The following is a 19,818-nucleotide window of genomic DNA, read 5'->3' as shown; positions in this document are numbered from 1 at the left end:
ACTTTATCCAATTGAGTGCCCATAGACACGTTTTGACATTGTGATGTGATTTTGATTGCATTCGAAAATTTTTAAAAGAACATGTTCAGGAATTAATTTCTTAAATGACATTCATGATCAAAAAGCATGATTTAGAAATTACTTTTCTATTTACTTTGCTTTTAATGATAATTTACATAACTATTTGATGATTTTGTCAAACGTTATATTGTTTTCTATTTATTACTTTTCGTGGCCCCCAGAATGTTGAGAATATGTAACGTCATGCTTTGCCGCCATGGCGCGTTAACGTTGGCCGTCGATGACGGTGATGTCATTGTTGTTGTTATGATTTAAAGAGAGTAAATAAAGGATCGAACCGTTAAAACGCGTAGTACTTTCTAAGCAACATTTCTCACGCCATAAGGAAAAATGCCCCGCCCCTTGGCTACCATGTTTTTCAAGCAAACATAACCCTTTTCAAACTCAACCGTCATATCCAGAAAAGACATGTTCTGACCAAATTTCATGAAGATTGGACCAAAAAATGTGACTTCTAGAGTGTTCACATGTTTTCACTATATACACATAGAGAAAACTGCCCCGCCCCCTGGCGGCCATGTTTTTTCACCGATCTGGACCATTTATGAACTTGTCCGAGATATCAATGAAACCAATGTTTCCACCCAGTTTCATGTTTCCACCAAGTTTCATGATGATCGGGCAAAAATTGTGACTTCTAGAGTGTTCACAAGGTTTCTCTATAGCCATATAAGGAATACTGCCCCGCCCCCTGGCGGCCATGTTTTTCAACGGACTGGAACCATTTTGAACTCAACCAACATATCATTTTAACAAACATTTTGACAAAGTTACATGAAGATTTGGCATCAAATGTGACTTCTACAGTGTTCACAAGGTTTTCCTTTTTTTGTCCTAGTTTTTTACCTAGCATGACCCAGTTTCGAACTCAGTCGAGGTATCAATGGGACTAATGTTCTGATCAAGTTTCATAAAGATCGGACAATAAATGTGGCCTCAAGTGTGTTCACAAGGCAAAATGTTGACGACGCACGACGGACAAAAGGCGATCACAAAAGCTCACCATGAGCACGTTGTGCTTAGGTGAGATAAAAAGAGTGACTTCAATTTACTTCTATGCAGGGTTATAACCAGGCTGGACACCATAGCCAAAACGTTTGTAAAACCACCGTATTTATAACTGAAACACTTACTGGAATATCTCCCCCTCTACAATAGATCTGCCGCACTGTCCATAAGAATTGTTCCCCTGGGCAAACACTGAAATGTATGAACATTGAAAATGCGTTTACATATTTGCTTACAAATACAGCTTGTGTGTTGTATTTTGTAATAACGCTGTTTACAATAAATATATACAAGTTATTAATTTATCATGCATATTCCATTCCTTGTATTGAGGTTAACCCAGTTTTATTCTTTGATGTTTGTGAATTTTCACTTTTTTCATATATGTGTTAATAAACACTGGCTAAATCACTGAATTTCAAATACTGGTACTGCAAATTCAATATAAAACAAAAGCTGTGTTTGTGAAACACAATGCCCCCTATGCGCTTTGAAGTCCCACAGCAGCTATTTTAGAGAAAACAAGGCCCTTGATAACTTAGCCAAATATCAATGGACTGGAACGCGTATCACACTTACTCTGTAAGTCATGTAGGTAGACTCGCACCAAAGGACCTAGTGACCTCAATCCATGTTTGATTGTTGATCTCACTGAGATGCATGCACATGTATATGAAGTTTAAAGAACATAGACCCACGAGTTTTCATTTTATGAGCAAGGTTGAAGTTTTGGGACAGACAAACAATGACAGACAGACAGGCAAAAAACACTATACCCCCTGATCATTCGATCTGGGGGCATAAAAACATAAAACAAGTGTAAGTTTGGACTTTATTTTTCACACAACAAATTTACCAATTAATCATGTTTCCCTTTCTTCTCCTATATACAATGTAGTCTGTCACTAATTTAATACAAGGGCTGTTTGTAAAACACTCATGCCCCCAAAATGGGCTTTCAGTTGTAGTGGCAGTCATTGTGTGAATACGTTAGAAACCATTTTACTGCTTCAGGTCACTGTGACCTTGACCTTTGACATAGTGACCTGAAATCAATAGGGGTCATCTGCCAGTCATGATCAATGTACCTATGAAGTTTAATGATCCTAGGCCTAAGCGTTCTTGAGTTAACATACGGAAACCATTGAATTGTTTCAAGTCATTGTGACCTTCACCTTTAACATAGTGACCTGAAAATCAATAGGGGTCATATGTAAGTCATGATCAATGTACCTGTGAAGTTTCATGATCCTAGGCCTAATGGTTCTTGTGTTATCAACCGGAAACCATTTTACTGTTTTCGAGTCACTATGACCTTGACCTTTGACCTAGTGACCTGAAAATCAATAGGGGCCATCTGCCAGTCATGATCAATGTACCTATAAAGTTTCATGATCCTAGGCCTAAGCATTCTTGAGTTATCATCCGGAAACCATATTACTGTTTTGAGTCACTGTGACCTTGACCTTTGACCTAGTGACCTGAAAATCAATAGGGGTCAACTGCCAGTCATGATAAATATACCTATGAAGTTTCATGATCCTAGGCCTAAGCGTTCTTGAGTTATCATCAGGGAACCATTTGGTTGAGGGACTGACCGACTGACAGACTGACAGGTGCAAAACAATATACCCCCTTTTCTTCGAAGGGGGGCATAACAATAAACAATAACAACTACAACCAACCCCCTTCATAGGTCGCATATATGTAGTGGATACAGTGTCTAGTTTAAACGTATTTATTGCATCAAATATACATGGGATTGGATTACAAGTTTTTGCAACATTATCTGGATCCTTTCCCAACAGTGTCTGCTAACCGACTGTGAGGTAAAGGTTGGATCCCCACTGTGGGAGCATTCTTCAGGGGTTGTATTCCAGAAACATCTTAAGTAACTTCTTAAACATTTTCACTTAAGTTCAAAATTACAATGTTTTGTATTTCTTTACTAAATAAAGACATGTATGCTGTTTTTTTGGTATTCCTCAAATAACATTGACAAAATGATGTTATTTTGATGTAATTTTTAATGCCTAACTATTGCAGTATAAAATGAAACACATAAGAAAAATTCCCAATTTAAGGATAAAAATAAAATTCAACTTAAGATGCTTCTGGAATACCACCCCAGATCTCCTCCAAAGATATCAAGTATTAGTTTGATCAGAAAAGATCTCGAGATCATTGTAATAAGCCAAAGTCTTTGGATGCAATCTAAATAAATAGGTATAAACTAGCATTATGTTTGCCAAATAGACAAAAGTCCCTTACCATACCAATGGGGAAAAATAAGCGCGGTAAACCCGGATATTGGAAAAATGTGTGTCATGAAATCTTTGGATTGAAAATAAGGGGTCTGTCAAATTGCTTGGTATAAATTGCACAAACCAATTCAAATATTCAGTAAAATGCATTTTCGCTTCAAATGTTCAGTTTCAGTGCTCATTTTATTTGTTCACTTGCAACTAATGCATTTTTGGAACAAAATTGAAGGACATTTTCCTTCCTTATCGGAATTTTTCACACGATATTTGGGACTTTTGCAGTTTTTCCTCAATTGGGAAAGTACCGTTTATGGGCACTTTAAAAAAAAGGGAAAAAATCGCTGATTCTAACTAACCCCCTTCCTTTGTAAGGAACAAGCTATGAGCTCTGCCGCACGCAAGCTGTTTGACGTTCATCAACTTGTCATCAGTCATCCCCGGCAATGAAATAGGCACTGGTTCTATGATGTAGTCCAGCACACGACCTGGGAATAGACATGTTTTTATAGTGACATGTATAACACATGCTGTTTCTTCTATTAACAAGGAACACAACTATTGTTGTTAACCTACCAATTGTCAAAACTAAAAAAAAATTCCAATCTTAAAGTGGGATTGTTTTTGTTATACACTTTTATTGATTTATTTTTATGTTATTTTTTTATAAATAAAGTACAGGTTTCAAAGATACCAAAAGTGGAATAAAATTACTGAATGTATGTATAAATAGGCACAGTATTCTAATAATCCCTATGTAATTAATTTATCAATGATGTATGGGTCAATCCTCTATATGCCAATTAAGCTGATAATCACTTGATATTACAGTGTTTTTTTGGCAATTGGGATAAGTACTGGTACTCCACTACAGTGAAATTGGGAACATTTAGCATGAAAACCCCTGAAATTGGGAAATTCACATCGCAAAATCTTCAGATTGGAAATAAAAGGTCTTTTACATTGCTTTATATGAACTGCACAAACCAATTTAAATATTCATTAACATGCATTTTGACTTAAAATGTTCAGTTTCAGTGCTCATTTTATTTGCTGACATGCAGATAATGCACTATTAGAGCGAAATTGACTAAATTGTTCCTTTCTTTTGGAAATTTTTCAGATGGCAATTTGGAATTTTGTAGTTTTTTTTTTCCATTGGAAAAGTGCCTTTTACGTTTACTTTATAAAGGAGGAAAAATATCACGGTATTACACATTTCTAAAACGGTAGACCAGTAAGGTGCAAAACAGTATAAAACCCCGTCAGAAAACAATAAATACAGTAAAATGTATTCTATGATCTTGTTAACAAAATATATGATAAGAACGCCTCTTGGAGTGTTATAACGGCTTCCATTCAAAGAAACGTATTACAGATTCCACTTCGGTAACAGATTCAAGAGTGTCTAAATAAGCCATAGGCTACCAATCCAGTCAAGCTAAAATAATAGGTTTGAGCCTCATTCTGAGAAAACCAGGCTTAATGCATGTGCTTAAAGAGTCATCGCAGGTTAGCCTGTGCAGTCTGCACAGGCTAATCAGGGACAACACTTTTAGCCTAAACTGGGACTTTGTTTACCTTTAAAGACAAAATTCCATAAAAGAGAAAGTGTCCTTCCAGATTAGCCTGTGCAGACTGCGTTAACCCTTTAAGTGCTGGAACCAAATTTTGACGGCCTTTGCAAACAGTTTGGATCCAGATGAGACGCCACATAACGTGGTGTCTCATCAGGATCCAAACTGTTTGCTATTCTGATAGTATTCTTTGAAAAAAAAAAAATGCTAATTTTAGAAATTCAGCTGACAACATTTTAGCAGAGGACAAATTTCCCAGCACGCAAAGGGTTAAGCCCACTTTTACTAGAACCTGGCTTAAATAATACATTTAAAATAACAAACCAGAGTTTTTGGGGTACTCATGGTAGCCAAGCTGTGAATCTGTGTTGAGACCAGTGCCCATCACCATGTACCGTCTGTTACGCTTGGTGGCAAACAGGGTGAACCCATATCCGCATGCGATGTCGTAGACCTGAAAGACACATCACAGAAGAATGGAGCCTCGCTTTGGAGTAACTGGGTGTAATGCATTTGTGTTATGTGTCATCCCAGATTAGCTAATCAGGGACGGAGTAATTGGGTGTAATGCATTTGTGTTAAGTGTCATCCAAGAATAGCTAATAATGGACGCAGTAACTGGGTGTAATGCATTTGTGTTAAGTGTCATCCCAGTTTAGCTAAAAAGGGATGGAGTAACTGGGTGTAATGCATTAGCGTTAAGCGTTATCCCAGATCAAAGACAACACTTTCTGTTTTCACTGGATTTTCACAAAAATGAGAAGCAAAAAGAAAATTGTTCCTGATTAGCATGTGCATAAGACCCATACAAATTAGTAACAAGGGACAAAATTGTCACAAAACCAGGTTTTCATTGTCAAAAAAAATATGATAAAGGGAGAAAACTCAAACTGAACTTTTGAAATGAACAAACAAAATTAACCCCCTTTGTAAGGTTGTTTTTTTTTAAATCTATTTTTAGTCATGGCGACCTTGACATTGGAGATATTGACGTGATTCTTTCGTGCGACACACCGTACCATGATGGTGAACAAATGTGCCAAATAATTTTAAAATCTCACAATGAATGACATAGTTATGGCCAGGACAAGCTCATTTATGGCCATTTTTGACCTTTGAAAACCTGGTTAAAAAGTTATCGCAGGATCGAGAAAAGTGTGACAGACTCACGGACTGGCAGACAGACTGACTGATGGACTGACGGACACACAGAGCGCAAACCATACGTCCCCTCTGGTGAAACCTGTAAGGGGACAATAATAGGCATACCTCTATGTGATTTTCGTCCATGAATCGCAGCCGGGCTGGTCTATGTTGCTCAGGCAGAGGGAAATGAACACGAGACTCTGGCCTTAGGTATGTACTCACACCTGAAATACAAATCATTGCATTTCAACAAATATTAGTCGCGCACTGAGAAAACAGGCTTTAATGCATGTGCATAAAGTAATGTCCCAGATAAGCCTGTGCAGTCAGCACAGGCTAATCATGGGAGTACACATTCCAGTGTTTGGTTTTTTGTATTTTTGTCACACCTAAATTTTAATACATTTCATTTTAACAAAAAAGAATTTAACGAGCTCTTCTTCTAAACATGATTAGCATGTAACATCATGATTTCAAACATCATGATTTCAATTAACTTACAAAAGTTTCTTTGTACCACATTTAGAGCAAATTCTTAGCTATGTAATATGTTTAGTTTTTTGTTTACTGCACTGGGATTTTTTATCAATATCTGTATGAAAATAGGAAAAAACTGCGTGTATAATGCCCATGCACCGTTTAGTCAGTAACATGGCAGTCTTTAACTGACTTCAAAAACAGGTGGATCAGTGTAATAACATATTTCAAGTTTCAATCTAATAGCTTGAGAAATTTGAAAATAGTTCCCTCAACACACTTTTGCAGACAACACCAACTGACCCAGCAAAAGAGTACCTTAATACATCCCCTTCCTGCCGTCATGGCAGTGAATTTTTTTGTCTAATTTAAAGCTGTTATTTAAAAACAATTATAATGTAAAAAAAACTGTTCCCCTAAATCGATGGTTTTCGAAAAAATATTAATTTAAAAAAAAAATGCAACATTTAGTTAATATCCATATACAGCTCTACAAGTTTAACCTAAGAAAACAAGAGCTTTGTCACAGACGTGAGGAATACCCCCACATGCCGCATTGACACATAATATTTTGCATGTCGTCTTCACAAAAAAACAACGGACACCATGCCCAATTTTTAAAACACACTAAGTGACGACCTAGTTTTTGACCCAGAAAGGCCCATGTTCTAACTTGGCCTTAAGATCATCTCCATAAAACTTCTGACCAAGTTTGGTGAAGATCGGATGTAAACTACTTGAATTAGAGAGCTGACACCATGCTGAATGTTAAAAAACGCACTAAGTGACCCCGTGACCTAGTTTTAGGCCCAGAATGGCCCATGTTCAAACTTGTCCTGGAGATCATTTAGATAAAACTTGTGACCAAGTTTGGTGAGGATTGGATGAAAACTTCTTGAATTAGAGAGCGGACAACATGGTGAGGTTTAAAACGCACTAAGATACCCCGTGACCTAGTTTTTGACCCGGCATGACCCATACTCAAATTTGACCTAGACATCATCCAGATACAACTTCTGACCAAGTTTGTAGAAAATTGGATGAAAACTACTTGAATTAGAGAGCGGACAAGATTGTGATGTTTAAAACGCACTAAGTGACCCCGTGACCTTGTTTTTGAACCGGCATGACCCATATTCAAACTTGCCCTAGACATTGTCAAGATACAACTTCTGACCAATTTTGGTCAAAATTGGATAAAAACTTCTTGAATTAGAAAGCGAACAACATGGTGAGGTTCAAAACTCATACAGTGACCCTGTGACCTAGTTTTTGACCCGGCATGGCCCATGTTCGAATTTGACCTACACATGATCTAGTTACAACTTTTGACCAAGTGTGGTGAAGATGGGATTTAAACTACATGTACTTGAAATAGAGAGCGGACACCATGCTCAATGTGTAAAACGTACGAAGTGACCCAGTGACCTAGTTTTTGACCCGGCAAGGCCCATGTTCGAACTTGGCCTTAAGATCATCTAGATACAACTTCTGACTTAGTTTGGTGAAGATCAAATGAAAACTATTTGAATAAGTAAGCGGACAACATGCTGAATGTTTAAAACGCACTAAGTGCACCTTACCTAGTTTTTGAACCGGCAAGACCCATGTTCGAACTTGACCTAGACATCATGTAGATACAACTTCTGACCAAGTTTGGTGAAGATAGGATGAAAACTACTTGAATTAGAGAGCGGACACTTAATACGGACTGACAGACAGACCAACCGACCGACCGACAGACAAGTTCACTCCTATATACCCCCCTAAACTTTGTTTGTGGGGGTATAATAAACAAGGGCTGTTTGTAAAACATGCATGCCCCCCATATGGGCTGTCAGTTGTAGTGGCAGCCATTGTGTGAATACGTTTTTTGTCACTGTGACCTTGACCTTTGTAACCTGATAATCAATAGGAGTCATCTGCCAGTCATGATCAATGTACCTATGAAGTTTCATGATCCTAGGCGTAAGCTTTCTTGAGTTATCATCCGGAAACCATTTTACTGTGTAGGGTCACCATGACATTGACCTTTGACCTAGTGACCTGAAAATCAATAGGGGTCATATGCGAGTCATGATCCATGTACCTATGAAGTTTCATGATCCTAGACGTAAGCTTTCTTGAGTTATCATCCGGAAACCATTTTTCATGGTTCTAGTCACCGTGACCTTGACCTTTGACCAAGTGATCTGAAAATCTATATGGGTCATCTGCAAGTCATGATACATGTACCTATGAAGTTTCATGATCCTAGGCATAAGCGTTCTTGAGTTATCATCCGGAAACCATTCGGTTGACATACAGACGGACTGATACTCTAAAATGGTGAACAAACACTGGTTTACCAAGAGCTCCAGTCGCAGCATGTCCCCACACGTACACACGTTCAGCTGCTTCAGACAGTGCACCTTTCTCTTGGATCACCTGAAAGAAGGGTATGGGGTTTAAAGGTTGTGTGAAGTGTCATTTCTCTTGGATCACCTGAAAGAAGGGTATGGGGTTTAAAGGTTGTGTGAAGTGTCATTTCTCTTGGATCACCTGAAAGAAGGGTATGGGGTTTAAAGGTTGTGTGAAGTGTCATTTCTCTTGGATCACCTGAAAGAAGGGTATGGGGTTTAAAGGTTGTGTGAAGTGTCATCCCAGAATAGTCTGCACAGTCTGCACAGCCTTATCAGGGACAACAGTTTCCGCCTAGACTAGATTTTTGTTTTGAAGCGACTTTTTTTAATGAAAAAAAACTAATGCATAATGCAAAGTCTAATTTGGGTTTTGAAGCGACTTTTTTTTATGAAAAAACTAATGCATAATGCAAAGTCTAATTTGGGTTTTGAAGCGACTTTTTTTAATGAAAAAACTAATGCATAATGCAAAGTCTAATTTGGGTTTTGAAGCGACTTTTTTTTAATGAAAAAACTGATGCATAATGCAAAGTCTAATTTGGGATTGAAGCGACTTTTTTTAATGAAAAAACTAATGCATAATGCAAAGTCTAATTTGGGATTGAAGCGACTTTTTTTATGAAAAAACTAATGCATAATGCAAAGTCTAATTTGGGATTGAAGCGACTTTTTTTATGAAAAAACTAATGCATAATGCAAAGTCTAATTTGGGATTGAAGCGACTTTTTTTAATGAAAAAATTAATGCATAATGCAAAGTCTAATTTGGGATTGAAGCGACTTTTTTATGAAAAAACTAATGCATAATGCAAAGTCTAATGTGGGATAATAATTGACACACATGCATTAAGACCTGTTTTCACAGAGTGCAGCTCATATTTAATATGATCTCTTTCCACAGTGTGTTTTAATAATTATAATTTTTAAAAAGTAATAATATTTTTTAATATGCAGATGAAAAAAATGCATCAATCTGCAATTGACCAGATATGCACCAGCAAACTGTAACATAAGGCCAAAGAAAATAATATGTGACTGTGTCTGGTTACGGTGACCTGACTGACCCTAATTTTTACCTTCGACCCTAAACTTTTTTTCTGGTTCCGAGTACGAAAAACTTTAGAACGAAAATAATATTAAGGTGAGAAACTCATCAAGTCTGAAATAAACTGAGTATGAATTAGGTCGATACAGTTATACTCCTTTTAATAGCGTATTACTTAATCCAATATGACGGTGTCCACATTCTTGTTAGCCTATAGGATTAAATGTGCTTAATTCATAAGAACCCTTCACCTTACAGCTATGTTACATGGCAGGTTAGAATGCACGTTCCTACCCTACCTATTTTTTTTCAGCATGTCACAGCAACCAGACATATTATTTTCTGTGGCCTGAATTGAGGTGTAGGTAATAAAAACGAAAAGATATGTTTTGCAAAGAATGTCAAGTACAAATACTAATTGTAAAATATTATCAATACCATATCAATATCTTTATATTTTGTTTTGTGAATTATTTTTAATTTGTTCGGTTTAATATTTAAATAAAATTCTCTAAATTTTAAGAAAACAAAAACATTGGATGAATTGTGTACCTCTTGCATTCTGGCCTCACGCTTTTGCTGTCGTTCCGCACGGCGACTCGCAAAGCGCTTCGTAATTGTGTTGAAGCATCTGGCACACACCATCGACATCATTGCTTTGTTCCTCATTATTTGAATGCCAGACATTGTATAGGATATTTCAGTTCTGGTCTTGCTGCAGGTTTATCTTCCCCGAGTCAGTTCTAAAATTCAAAAGCTTAATAAATGTTTTGATACAAGGAGAAACACAATCATATTTCATGTAAATTTTTTCAAGCAGGAAATGTATTGTATAGAGTTCTGATGCATGGCTCACAAAAATGTCTCACAAAGGGAAAGACATGGGATCACAAAGGGAAAGATATGGGATCACAAAGGGAAAGATATGGGATCACAAAGGGAAAGATATGGGATCACAAAGGGAAAGATATGGGATCACAAAGGGAAAGATATGGGATCACAAAAGGTACAAGGTGCTTCTATACAGCTGGACCAATCTTGTGATGATTTCTAACAAAGTGCTTAATCCTACAAGGCCCTCAATCCATTTTAGGGGAAGCGGGTCGCTACCCATAGTAGGGGGAATTTTTGCGGCGTTTCCCTTTGGGGGAGGGGGGATTTTTTACTTACTCTCTAATTATAACATTTGTACATATTTGCAATATATTCATTGCTTTTTTCATAATTTAGTATGTTTTACAAGATTAAATTAAAATAGAATTGAGATATAATATTAATGAGACACATCTATCTATAAAAAAAAAAAAAAAAAAAAATATTTATTTTTTTTTAGGGGGAATTTTTCCCCCCAAAAGGGGAAAAAGTATACTTTTCAGGGGGGGGAATGCGGCCGAATTTTGGCCGTGGATTTGACAGATTGAGGGCCCTGCCTAGCTCGCAGTTGTATAGTGGAGCGATCTGGAGGTTACGGGTTTGATTCCCACTGTGGGAGTGTTCTTTAGATCTGCCCCAGAGAACGTTTCAGATAAGTCTTAGGCTTTCTATGCTGGTTGGTTGGTTGGCAGAGCTGAGTCTCGAAAGACTATGCTTATGCGCTCTGTTTGTCACTTCTTGGGGCAACGCCTGCTGTGACTTAGCAGGCCGATGCGGGCTTGGCAGTCCTTGTTGCACAATACGCACACAAAGGGGCTTGCAGTCGGGGGGATGGCGGTGCGCGCTTTCCGCAAGCTTCTCTTTTGAGTTGCATGTCCAGATCTGCTTTTCTCAGCTGCCTTGATAACTCTGTGTAAAGACTGTCGCCAAGCGGTGCGATCCTCGGCAAGAGTCTCCCAGGTTTCTACTGTAATGCAGCAGGCTTTGAGGTCCTGCTTGCAGGCATCTTTGTACCTGAGAGCTGGGCGACCTACAGGTCGCGTGCCAGTTGCAAGCTGGCCGTACAAGACGTCCTTTGGTAGGCGTCCATCCTCCATTCGGCGCATGTGACCAAGCCAGCGGCGGCGACGTTGAGCTAGTAGGGCATACATGCTTGGGATCCCAGCACGTTCCAGTATGTCATTGTATGGGATACGATCCTGCCACTTTATCTCCAACAAGCGCTTTAGGCAACGCATGTGAAACGTGTTGAGGCGGCGTTCATGTCGCATGAGGGTCGTCCATGTTTCGCTACCGTACAGCAGAGTGCTGAGGACACAGGCCTGGTATAACCTGGTCTTGGTCTTCTCTGTCAGAAGCTTATTTTCCCAGACTCTCTTTGTCAGTCTGGCCATGGTAGCTGAAGCCTTTGCCATGCGCTAACTTAGCTCGGTATCAATGGACAGGTTTCCGCTGATGGTGGAACCAAGGTAGGTGAAGTCCTCCACCACCTCCAGGGTATAGTCCCCGATCTTAATGCAGAGTATGTTGCTGGCATCCTGGCCCATGATATTAGTCGTTTTCAAGCTGACAGTAAGCCCAAATTCTGAACATGCTATAGCGAAGAGGTCTATGAGTCTTTGAAGAGCCTCTTCTGTATGCGTGGCCAGGGCAGCATCGTCCACAAACAGCATCTCTCTGACGAGGACTTTGGTCACTTTTGTTCTGGACCGTAAGCGAGGAGGTTGAAGAGTTTCCCATCAGACCTGGTATGAATGTAGATGCCATCAGTGGACGAGTCAAAGGCAAACTTCAGCAGCATCCAGAAGAAGATGCCAAACAAGGTAGGTGCAAGCACGCAACCCTGCTTGACACCGCTGTTGATGAGGAATGGCTCTGAGGATGACCCGTCAAAGACGACAGTTCCTTTCATGTCTTCGTGAAAGGATACCACCATGCTGCGCAGCTTAGGAGGGCAACCAATCTTCTCCAAAAGGCGGAACAGTCCGGGTCTGCTGACCAGGTCGAAAGCCTTAGTGAGGTCGATGAAGGCCAAGTAAAGAGGCATACCCTGTTCTCTGCACTTTCCTTGGAGTTGGCGTACAGTAAAGATCATGTCGGTGGTAGATCTGCCGGAGCGGAAACCACACTGAGACTTGGGTTAGACCCTTGCTGCAAGGGTCTGGAGACGTTTTAGGACTATGCGAGCAAAGACCTTTCCAACCAAGCTCAGCAGAGAGATGCCTCTGTAGTTGTTACAGTCACTCCGGTCGCCCTTGTTCTTGTAAAGGGTGACTATGGATGCATCTCGCATGTCTTGTGGCACTGCTCCTTCCTCCCAGCACAAAAGCAGAAATCGTGCAGTGGCTGGAGTAGGGTGGTCTTCCCGCATTTGATGGCTTCAGGTGGGATGCCGTCACTTCCTGGGGCTTTGCCGCAGCTCAGCGAGTCAATTGCTTTGGCAAGTTCATCAACAGTGGGAATGGCGTCAAGCTTTCTATGCAATCAAGCTAAAATAAATACGATTAAACTAATCCTAACTTATTTTTCCTTTAGGACTAGTTATTAATAACTCGTTACATTATTAAAAAATTATGTATTTCAGCAAAGTTTTGTTCATTTCCCAATTGGCAAAAACAAGATTCCGAAGTTTTTTTTGTCTTTTTTACCAAGCAGTTCAGAGGGTAGAGGGGCAGGGGGGGGGGGGGCAAAAATGAGCAGGATGCAGCAGAATAATTAACTGTTGCGTCGAAATTATGAACAATTTTGGAAATGTCACTAGTTAGAAATAGAAATAATGGTGACAAGAACATCTTCTATCACTAATACCATAAATGCACTCTTTTAAAGTGTCCACTGTGACCCTGACCTTGTAGCGAACAACATGTTTAAGTCATGCGACACATTGTCTAGATACATGTAATATGATTATCTGTGCCAATTATTTCAAAATCATTCATGACATGCATGACAAATTTCTTTGTCATATAACAAATATGCAAGTGTCCATTGTGTCCTTGACCTTGAAGCGAAAGAAATGGGACACACTGTATTGATATGATGATCAATTGTCAAAACTTAAATGACATCAAATCATTCACAACAAGAAATATAGGAACTGGCACGAGTTGTCATATCATACCATATTTTATTAAACAAGTTCAGGAATTTTGTTAGAAAGCGAGCCTTTGGCAAGCTTACCGACGAATTTCCTGGAAGAGTTTAATTAAACATGGTATGATATGACGAGTGTCAGATCTTTTTTATCACATGCTTTAAAATGAGCAAATTACATAAATATTTACGCAAACATAATGATAAGTCCCGAATGTTGTTTACATTTGACGTTGCAACATCATTTCAGCAAAAAAACTAAATGCGCTTGGTCAATAAACGAAAACTAAGCCAATCAAAATGCTTAAAAATGTTGTATTACACATGTGTAATATAAAAAAATATGTAATTGTTGTATTCAGGGTTTTTTTTTAGAGAAAGGGGAAGACGCTGGACGCTGCATGGGTGAAAGGGGAAAAAAGAGTGCGAAAGAGACATATTAGGGGAAAAAATAAAAACTGTTCATTTCAATGTCTATAACTCATCAAAAGAGGCTTGTCTCTGTCCTTTTTGTTCTTAAACACATTAAACACGTATTAAAGTCAAAGTCCTTAATTAAGTTGCAGCTGTAGATCTAATTATGGGCAATGTTTTCAACTATATTTCTGTACTGGGGCCGGGGGACGATGTCAATTTTGTGATTTCAATTTCATGATGAATGGGTTGACAATCTTGATCTGCTACAGTATTGGAAGGGAAAGGAGCGGCAGCTGCCAATTGTCTACTTTCACAATGTTTGATGTTGATTACCTCAGAATCCTGCTGGGTTATAACGCCTTACGGTTTTCGATGATTCTTTCTTAAAAAATGCCTCGATGCGTTCAGTATCTTCCCAGTCCGAATGTTTTATTTTGTTTGTGTAAGAACGCCAATTGTGAGAGATTTTTTCTGTTTTCACGTTTTTATCTTGGCTTGCACATAGCCCGGATGAAAATTCGACTGGTTTCCGGTAATTTATTTACAAAACACCCTTCTCGCGCAAGACCGGTATCCAGTAAAATAGTCACATGATTATTACGATTAGTTGCCCAGTTTACATGACGTAATTTAAGAGCTATATTTAGAATAACTGGGATTCTCAGATTTTTTGTGTTCGTCTAGAGAGAGAGAGAAAGATCGTTGTTCATGGTGCAAATTGGATAATTGTCGAATGCCCAAAGGAAAAATAAACATTTCTTTGAGAGAAAATATTATATTTTGGTGAAAAATGATATTTTTGGTGGGGAAATTGTATTTTGAGGGGAAAAATTCTTGTAGGGGAAGACGCCGAATATCGGTGTCACTTTCTTAGTAAAAAAAAAACCTGGTATTACATGGGAAACAGGGTATAGCATGTGATAAATGTTATAACATCGACACCATCATGTACTTTCACTTTTTACATATAAGAAATACGCCACAATTTCAAATGTCCACTGTAACCTTAATCTTCAAGGAAACAACATTTTATTGCATGCAACACAACGTCTTGATACATGTATTTGACAATGCTGCTTCAGCGAAGCAGCTTGTCTAATTTATCATACCATAATAAAAATCTTCATAATAGCGACTGATGTAAAAGACCAAACAAGTCCGATTGAGAATTAGCTAAATGATGTCTATCGGCATACCTTGCTGATTATCATTGATAAAGGTAAACTTTACCTTAAAGGGAGCTTGGTTCCTGTCCTCTTTCATATTTAGCGAGAGGTTTGGGACAGAAACCAGACACGAAACTGCCAGGTGGCACTTCAAACGCTGTGACGCTGGGAAAACCCCAAATGTTGTTATATTTCGATTTGATCGAGAATGTTACCCACAGGTACTACTTCCCCGTACCCCCAATATTTTGTTCGTACTCCAAATTGTTAGTACCATTTATTTTTTCATACCAAAATTTTTTTTTCATACCCAAATTTTTTTTCGTACCCAAATTATTATTTTTTTACCCAATTTTTTCCATACCCAAATTTTCTTTTTTTTCATTTTTTTTTTCGTACCCACATTTTTTTGGGGGGAGATCATAATTTTTTCGTACCCAACATTTTTGTACCCAAATTTTTTTGCAAACAAAATCTGTGTACCCAATTGTGGTGTTGTAGATAAACTTAAATTGATGATTTAATATCCATCCTCTTCAAAAGCATTGTCACACCAGTACTGTCATATACTTTGATTGCATTTGTGACAGTATATAATGAAATCTCCTCATGCACAACAAAGTTATAAACCAGTAATGAACATGTACCTTGACTTTATTCATATAAAAATAAGCACATTCTTGAAGCGCTGGAACATTTTAGCACACAACCCTATTTTTTTTTTCTGTGGGTATTTCATTTTATTTTGCCTTTTCGTTTCAGGAATGATTTCTATTTTTAATGTTGAATTATTTCCCCGAAATTAGGACTGGTAACATGGCATTTTCAATTGAAGCTGCATTTAAAAGGTCTATCAGGTACGCAACTTTTGTGTCCTGGGAATGTCTGAATATGGGAGAGGTAAAACTTACGTGTACATTGTAAAAACCATAGTGGAACGTAACCTGTTTCTATTAAAGCCCATTTAACAACACGAAAAGACAATGCTATGACAAAACAGAAATAGTCATTTTTATTTTCCATTAAAATATCAATACTTAAGCTGCGCTGCTGTTTTTGTAATAAGCCATGCTTTCCATTAACCTTCGTACACATAGACAAATTGACTTCAACATGTCTAGTATTATTTACCATGGAGGCTGACATCTTGGAATGAAAACGAGACAACAAAAAAGTTAGTCTGGTTCTTGATAATTTATACAAAAAGAACGTATTCAGTGTATTTTTCTTACGTATAGATAGGAAAACAGGTTATATAGTGATTTATTAGTTAATGTGTCAATTTAATAATTTTCTAAACCATATGTCTGTATAGGTCAATTGTTCTTAATTAAAACAATGGAACATCTTGAAGAAATCAGAAAATGATATCCGCAGAGCCAGACTAGTTTCCGGTTGCTGCTGGTTTTTGCGCAAGTTCCGGTTTCGAAAGCCATACTTTTGTTGACATCGAAATTACAGTTATAGGTAAATATTCTGATTAAATATACCGAGTAAATATTAACTGAATACGTTTTTATTTATGAATCAATTAAGTTTATTTCTTTAATTGTATAGTTAGATTCACGCATTTCTGTTTAAGTGGTATTTCTTTATTATATGGCCGTTTTTCGGATAGAGTGATTTTTGGACATGGAATTTAAATTTAAAATTTGGTATAAAATGATCTTTCAGTTACAAAAAATTATACAAATAATGTTTGAAAACTTTATGGTAGTTTTTTTGTTGTTGATGAATCGATTTGATGTTTGTTTGTTCATTCTTGTTTTAATTTTAACATTCAACATGTTCCATGAACATTCTCATTTAAAATAAACTCATTTATTTGTTCAACTTCAAACATAGCAACACTAACAATTTTGTCCATTTAAGAAATTAATAACCTTATTTATACCTATTTTTATGAATAATATAGTAACGGAAAATATGTGAAAACGTAATTTGAAAATATTTGTCATTACCATATGCTATATTTTTTTCAAGATGTTGTTACAAATGTACAAATATTTGGATGGGCCTTTTCCCAGGATTTTGTAAAGACACAGGGGCATTAATCCACAGACAATTTCTGCATTACTCAAGAGCTTAAAAAAGCACAAACAGACGATAATTGAACACTAAGGTACAGGGATGCAATGCTTTCCCATGGGATTTTTCAGATGGCTGGGGACGTTAGGGAGGGCTTTCCCTCTTATATTTTACATCTTTTACATTTGTAGTCAGGGGTTTTTCTGCTAAACAGGCCATAAAACAGACCCGATTCCAAAGCAAACGGACCTGATCCCACACGGAAATAATAAAAAAGTTCCAAAATTTTTTTTTACATAAAAGTCTCTTATGACTTATGATTCTTAAACTTTATATCTCAACTTTATTATTTAAACACCCTACAAAATTAATAACTTTAATAAGGTCCTTTTTGTCCATAAAAAATACCCAAATTTGCAACTAGTATCGATTAAAAAATCCCAATTTGACCAGACTTCTTTTCCCAAAATGGCTAGAAAAACCCTGGTAGTATCAAATGATATTTGTTCTTGCCTTATGACTATTAAAACAGACAGCAATTAAGTCATTTAGAACGGTATATTTTATTATGGTTTTAGCCCTCAGTGCTTTCCAAAGGAATATTTTCAGACGCCCTACCATACTTATTTTACATGTTTAGAGTCAAATGATGTCATTTGGTGTGCTATGACTGACTATTAAAAACATCATCTACAGGGGACAAAAATATTTCTAAACTGCACTCGTCCTGCAAACACATGCACTCGTTCTTCAAATATGTATGAAATAAAGATTGCAAAGGGCTGATATGACTAAAAAAGTTTCCTACATGTATATCACTGCTAAAATGCTTCTTACTGACTCAGTTATTCATGCCAGCTGATCACAAAAGAACGGACGTTTGAATAGCGCCCCTGTCCCCTTTAAAGAACGCTTGTATACCAGACATTTTTCAGACAAAATTCAGACTGGTTTAAAAACGTATTTCGCGGTTAAAAAATTCTTAAAAAATTAATACTTACAGTGAATGCAGTCGGATGGTTCCCTGTCAACATGGACGTGAAAAGTTAACACCTAAAAGCCAATATTATACGGGACACAGTCTCACATAACAACGCGCACCTGCTGTATGAAATTTACAATTTCCGGTTCATTCGCGTTCTTCTTTTGGAATAGATATGCTTTAACCCTTTCCCCCATAAGAAGCGAAGTGAAAATGGCTTTTGCAACCAGCATAAAACCAGAACAACCTGCGAGTAACTTGCAGCCTGTTCAGGTTTTATGCTGTTTGCTGTTCATCGGTAACCTTTTAAACTTGAATCTAGTAAGAAAGGCCTTAAATTAAATTTAACTTTCTAAGGGACCAAACATGTGTCAAAATTTGTATCTAAGTGGTAAAGAGTTAAGAAAATGATTTTATTTAATGAAAAAGAGTCTTACTGGTCAGAAAAAAATATATTTTAACATCAGCTTTTTTCACTTGTCCTGTAGGACGAGAGCTTTAGGGAAATTCCCTCGTCCGTTCAATAGTTCACTCGTCAATACAAGCAGACAAGTGGAATTTTTGTCCCCTGATCTATAATGTCATTTTTGAAGATATATGTTTGAATTGTTTTTTTAATTGTTTGGAATCATAAGGAGCTTCAAAAATAAATTATAATCGACAAAAAATAATGTATCCGAAAACGACAGTCCGAAAAATTGTACGCGTTTGACAATTGAAATAAAATGTGCACATGGTTTGATTGCAGAAAATGAAAACCAGTATCCTAGCAAATACGCAATTAATATACAATTTGGTTGACGTATTGGTTTACAATAGCATAGTTTAGGAGTAAAAAATAACTTAATTATCACCTTTTAATTTCAAACGATAATCGGCAGAAAGGCGTAACATCATCGACATGGATCTATTTATTTAATTAGATCTATCATTCTTTCATTCAGATCGATAGTCGGTAGAAAGTTATCAGCTTAGAAATAATTTATTTATTGTTACGCTTCTTTTCATTAGTTTATCTTTAAATACGATGTTTGCCATCAGCCACTATTTTGTTGGCAGACGACAATGTCAACTGTGTATTTCAAGAATACAGTGTCTGCGCATGAATGACCCATATTACATGTATGTGTAAGCGAACTCAATGTTGGTTGGCAAGCTACCACGTGCGCTTCAATAATAATAAGGTAAAGCGATATCTCATGTTCTGTTGCAGACTGGTTTTCGTTTATTGTTCAAATTGCGAACACTTTCATTGAAACAAAG

The 19,818-nt window shown here is 37.3% G+C and overlaps 1 protein-coding gene across 3 annotated transcripts in view; it reads right to left on the bottom strand.

Annotated features, from left to right (window-relative positions):
* Positions 1 to 16,938, bottom strand: part of LOC127841881 (RCC1-like G exchanging factor-like protein) — a 31,566-nt gene extending 14,628 nt beyond the window's left edge. For 2 of the 3 annotated variants that reach the window (XR_008031393.1, XM_052370999.1), the window contains exons 1-7: positions 16,677 to 16,938; positions 10,549 to 10,739; positions 8,899 to 8,977; positions 6,197 to 6,297; positions 5,252 to 5,381; positions 3,710 to 3,838; positions 1,215 to 1,281 (exon numbers count right to left, since the gene is read on the bottom strand). Coding sequence is in view for 2 of the 3 variants with exons in the window: in XM_052370999.1 (XP_052226959.1) it covers positions 1,215 to 1,281; positions 3,710 to 3,838; positions 5,252 to 5,381; positions 6,197 to 6,297; positions 8,899 to 8,977; positions 10,549 to 10,683 (641 nt within the window). In the remaining variant the exon portion in view is untranslated. The other variant, XM_052371000.1, reaches the window with a different exon arrangement.
* Between the last annotated feature and the right edge of the window lie 2,880 nt (positions 16,939 to 19,818).

Source organism: Dreissena polymorpha, chromosome 8 (assembly GCF_020536995.1).
Source record: "Dreissena polymorpha isolate Duluth1 chromosome 8, UMN_Dpol_1.0, whole genome shotgun sequence".
NCBI lineage: Eukaryota > Metazoa > Mollusca > Bivalvia > Myida > Dreissenidae > Dreissena > Dreissena polymorpha.
The sequence above is the reverse complement of the archived record's forward strand: the minus strand, read 5'-3'. Positions and strand labels throughout refer to the sequence as shown.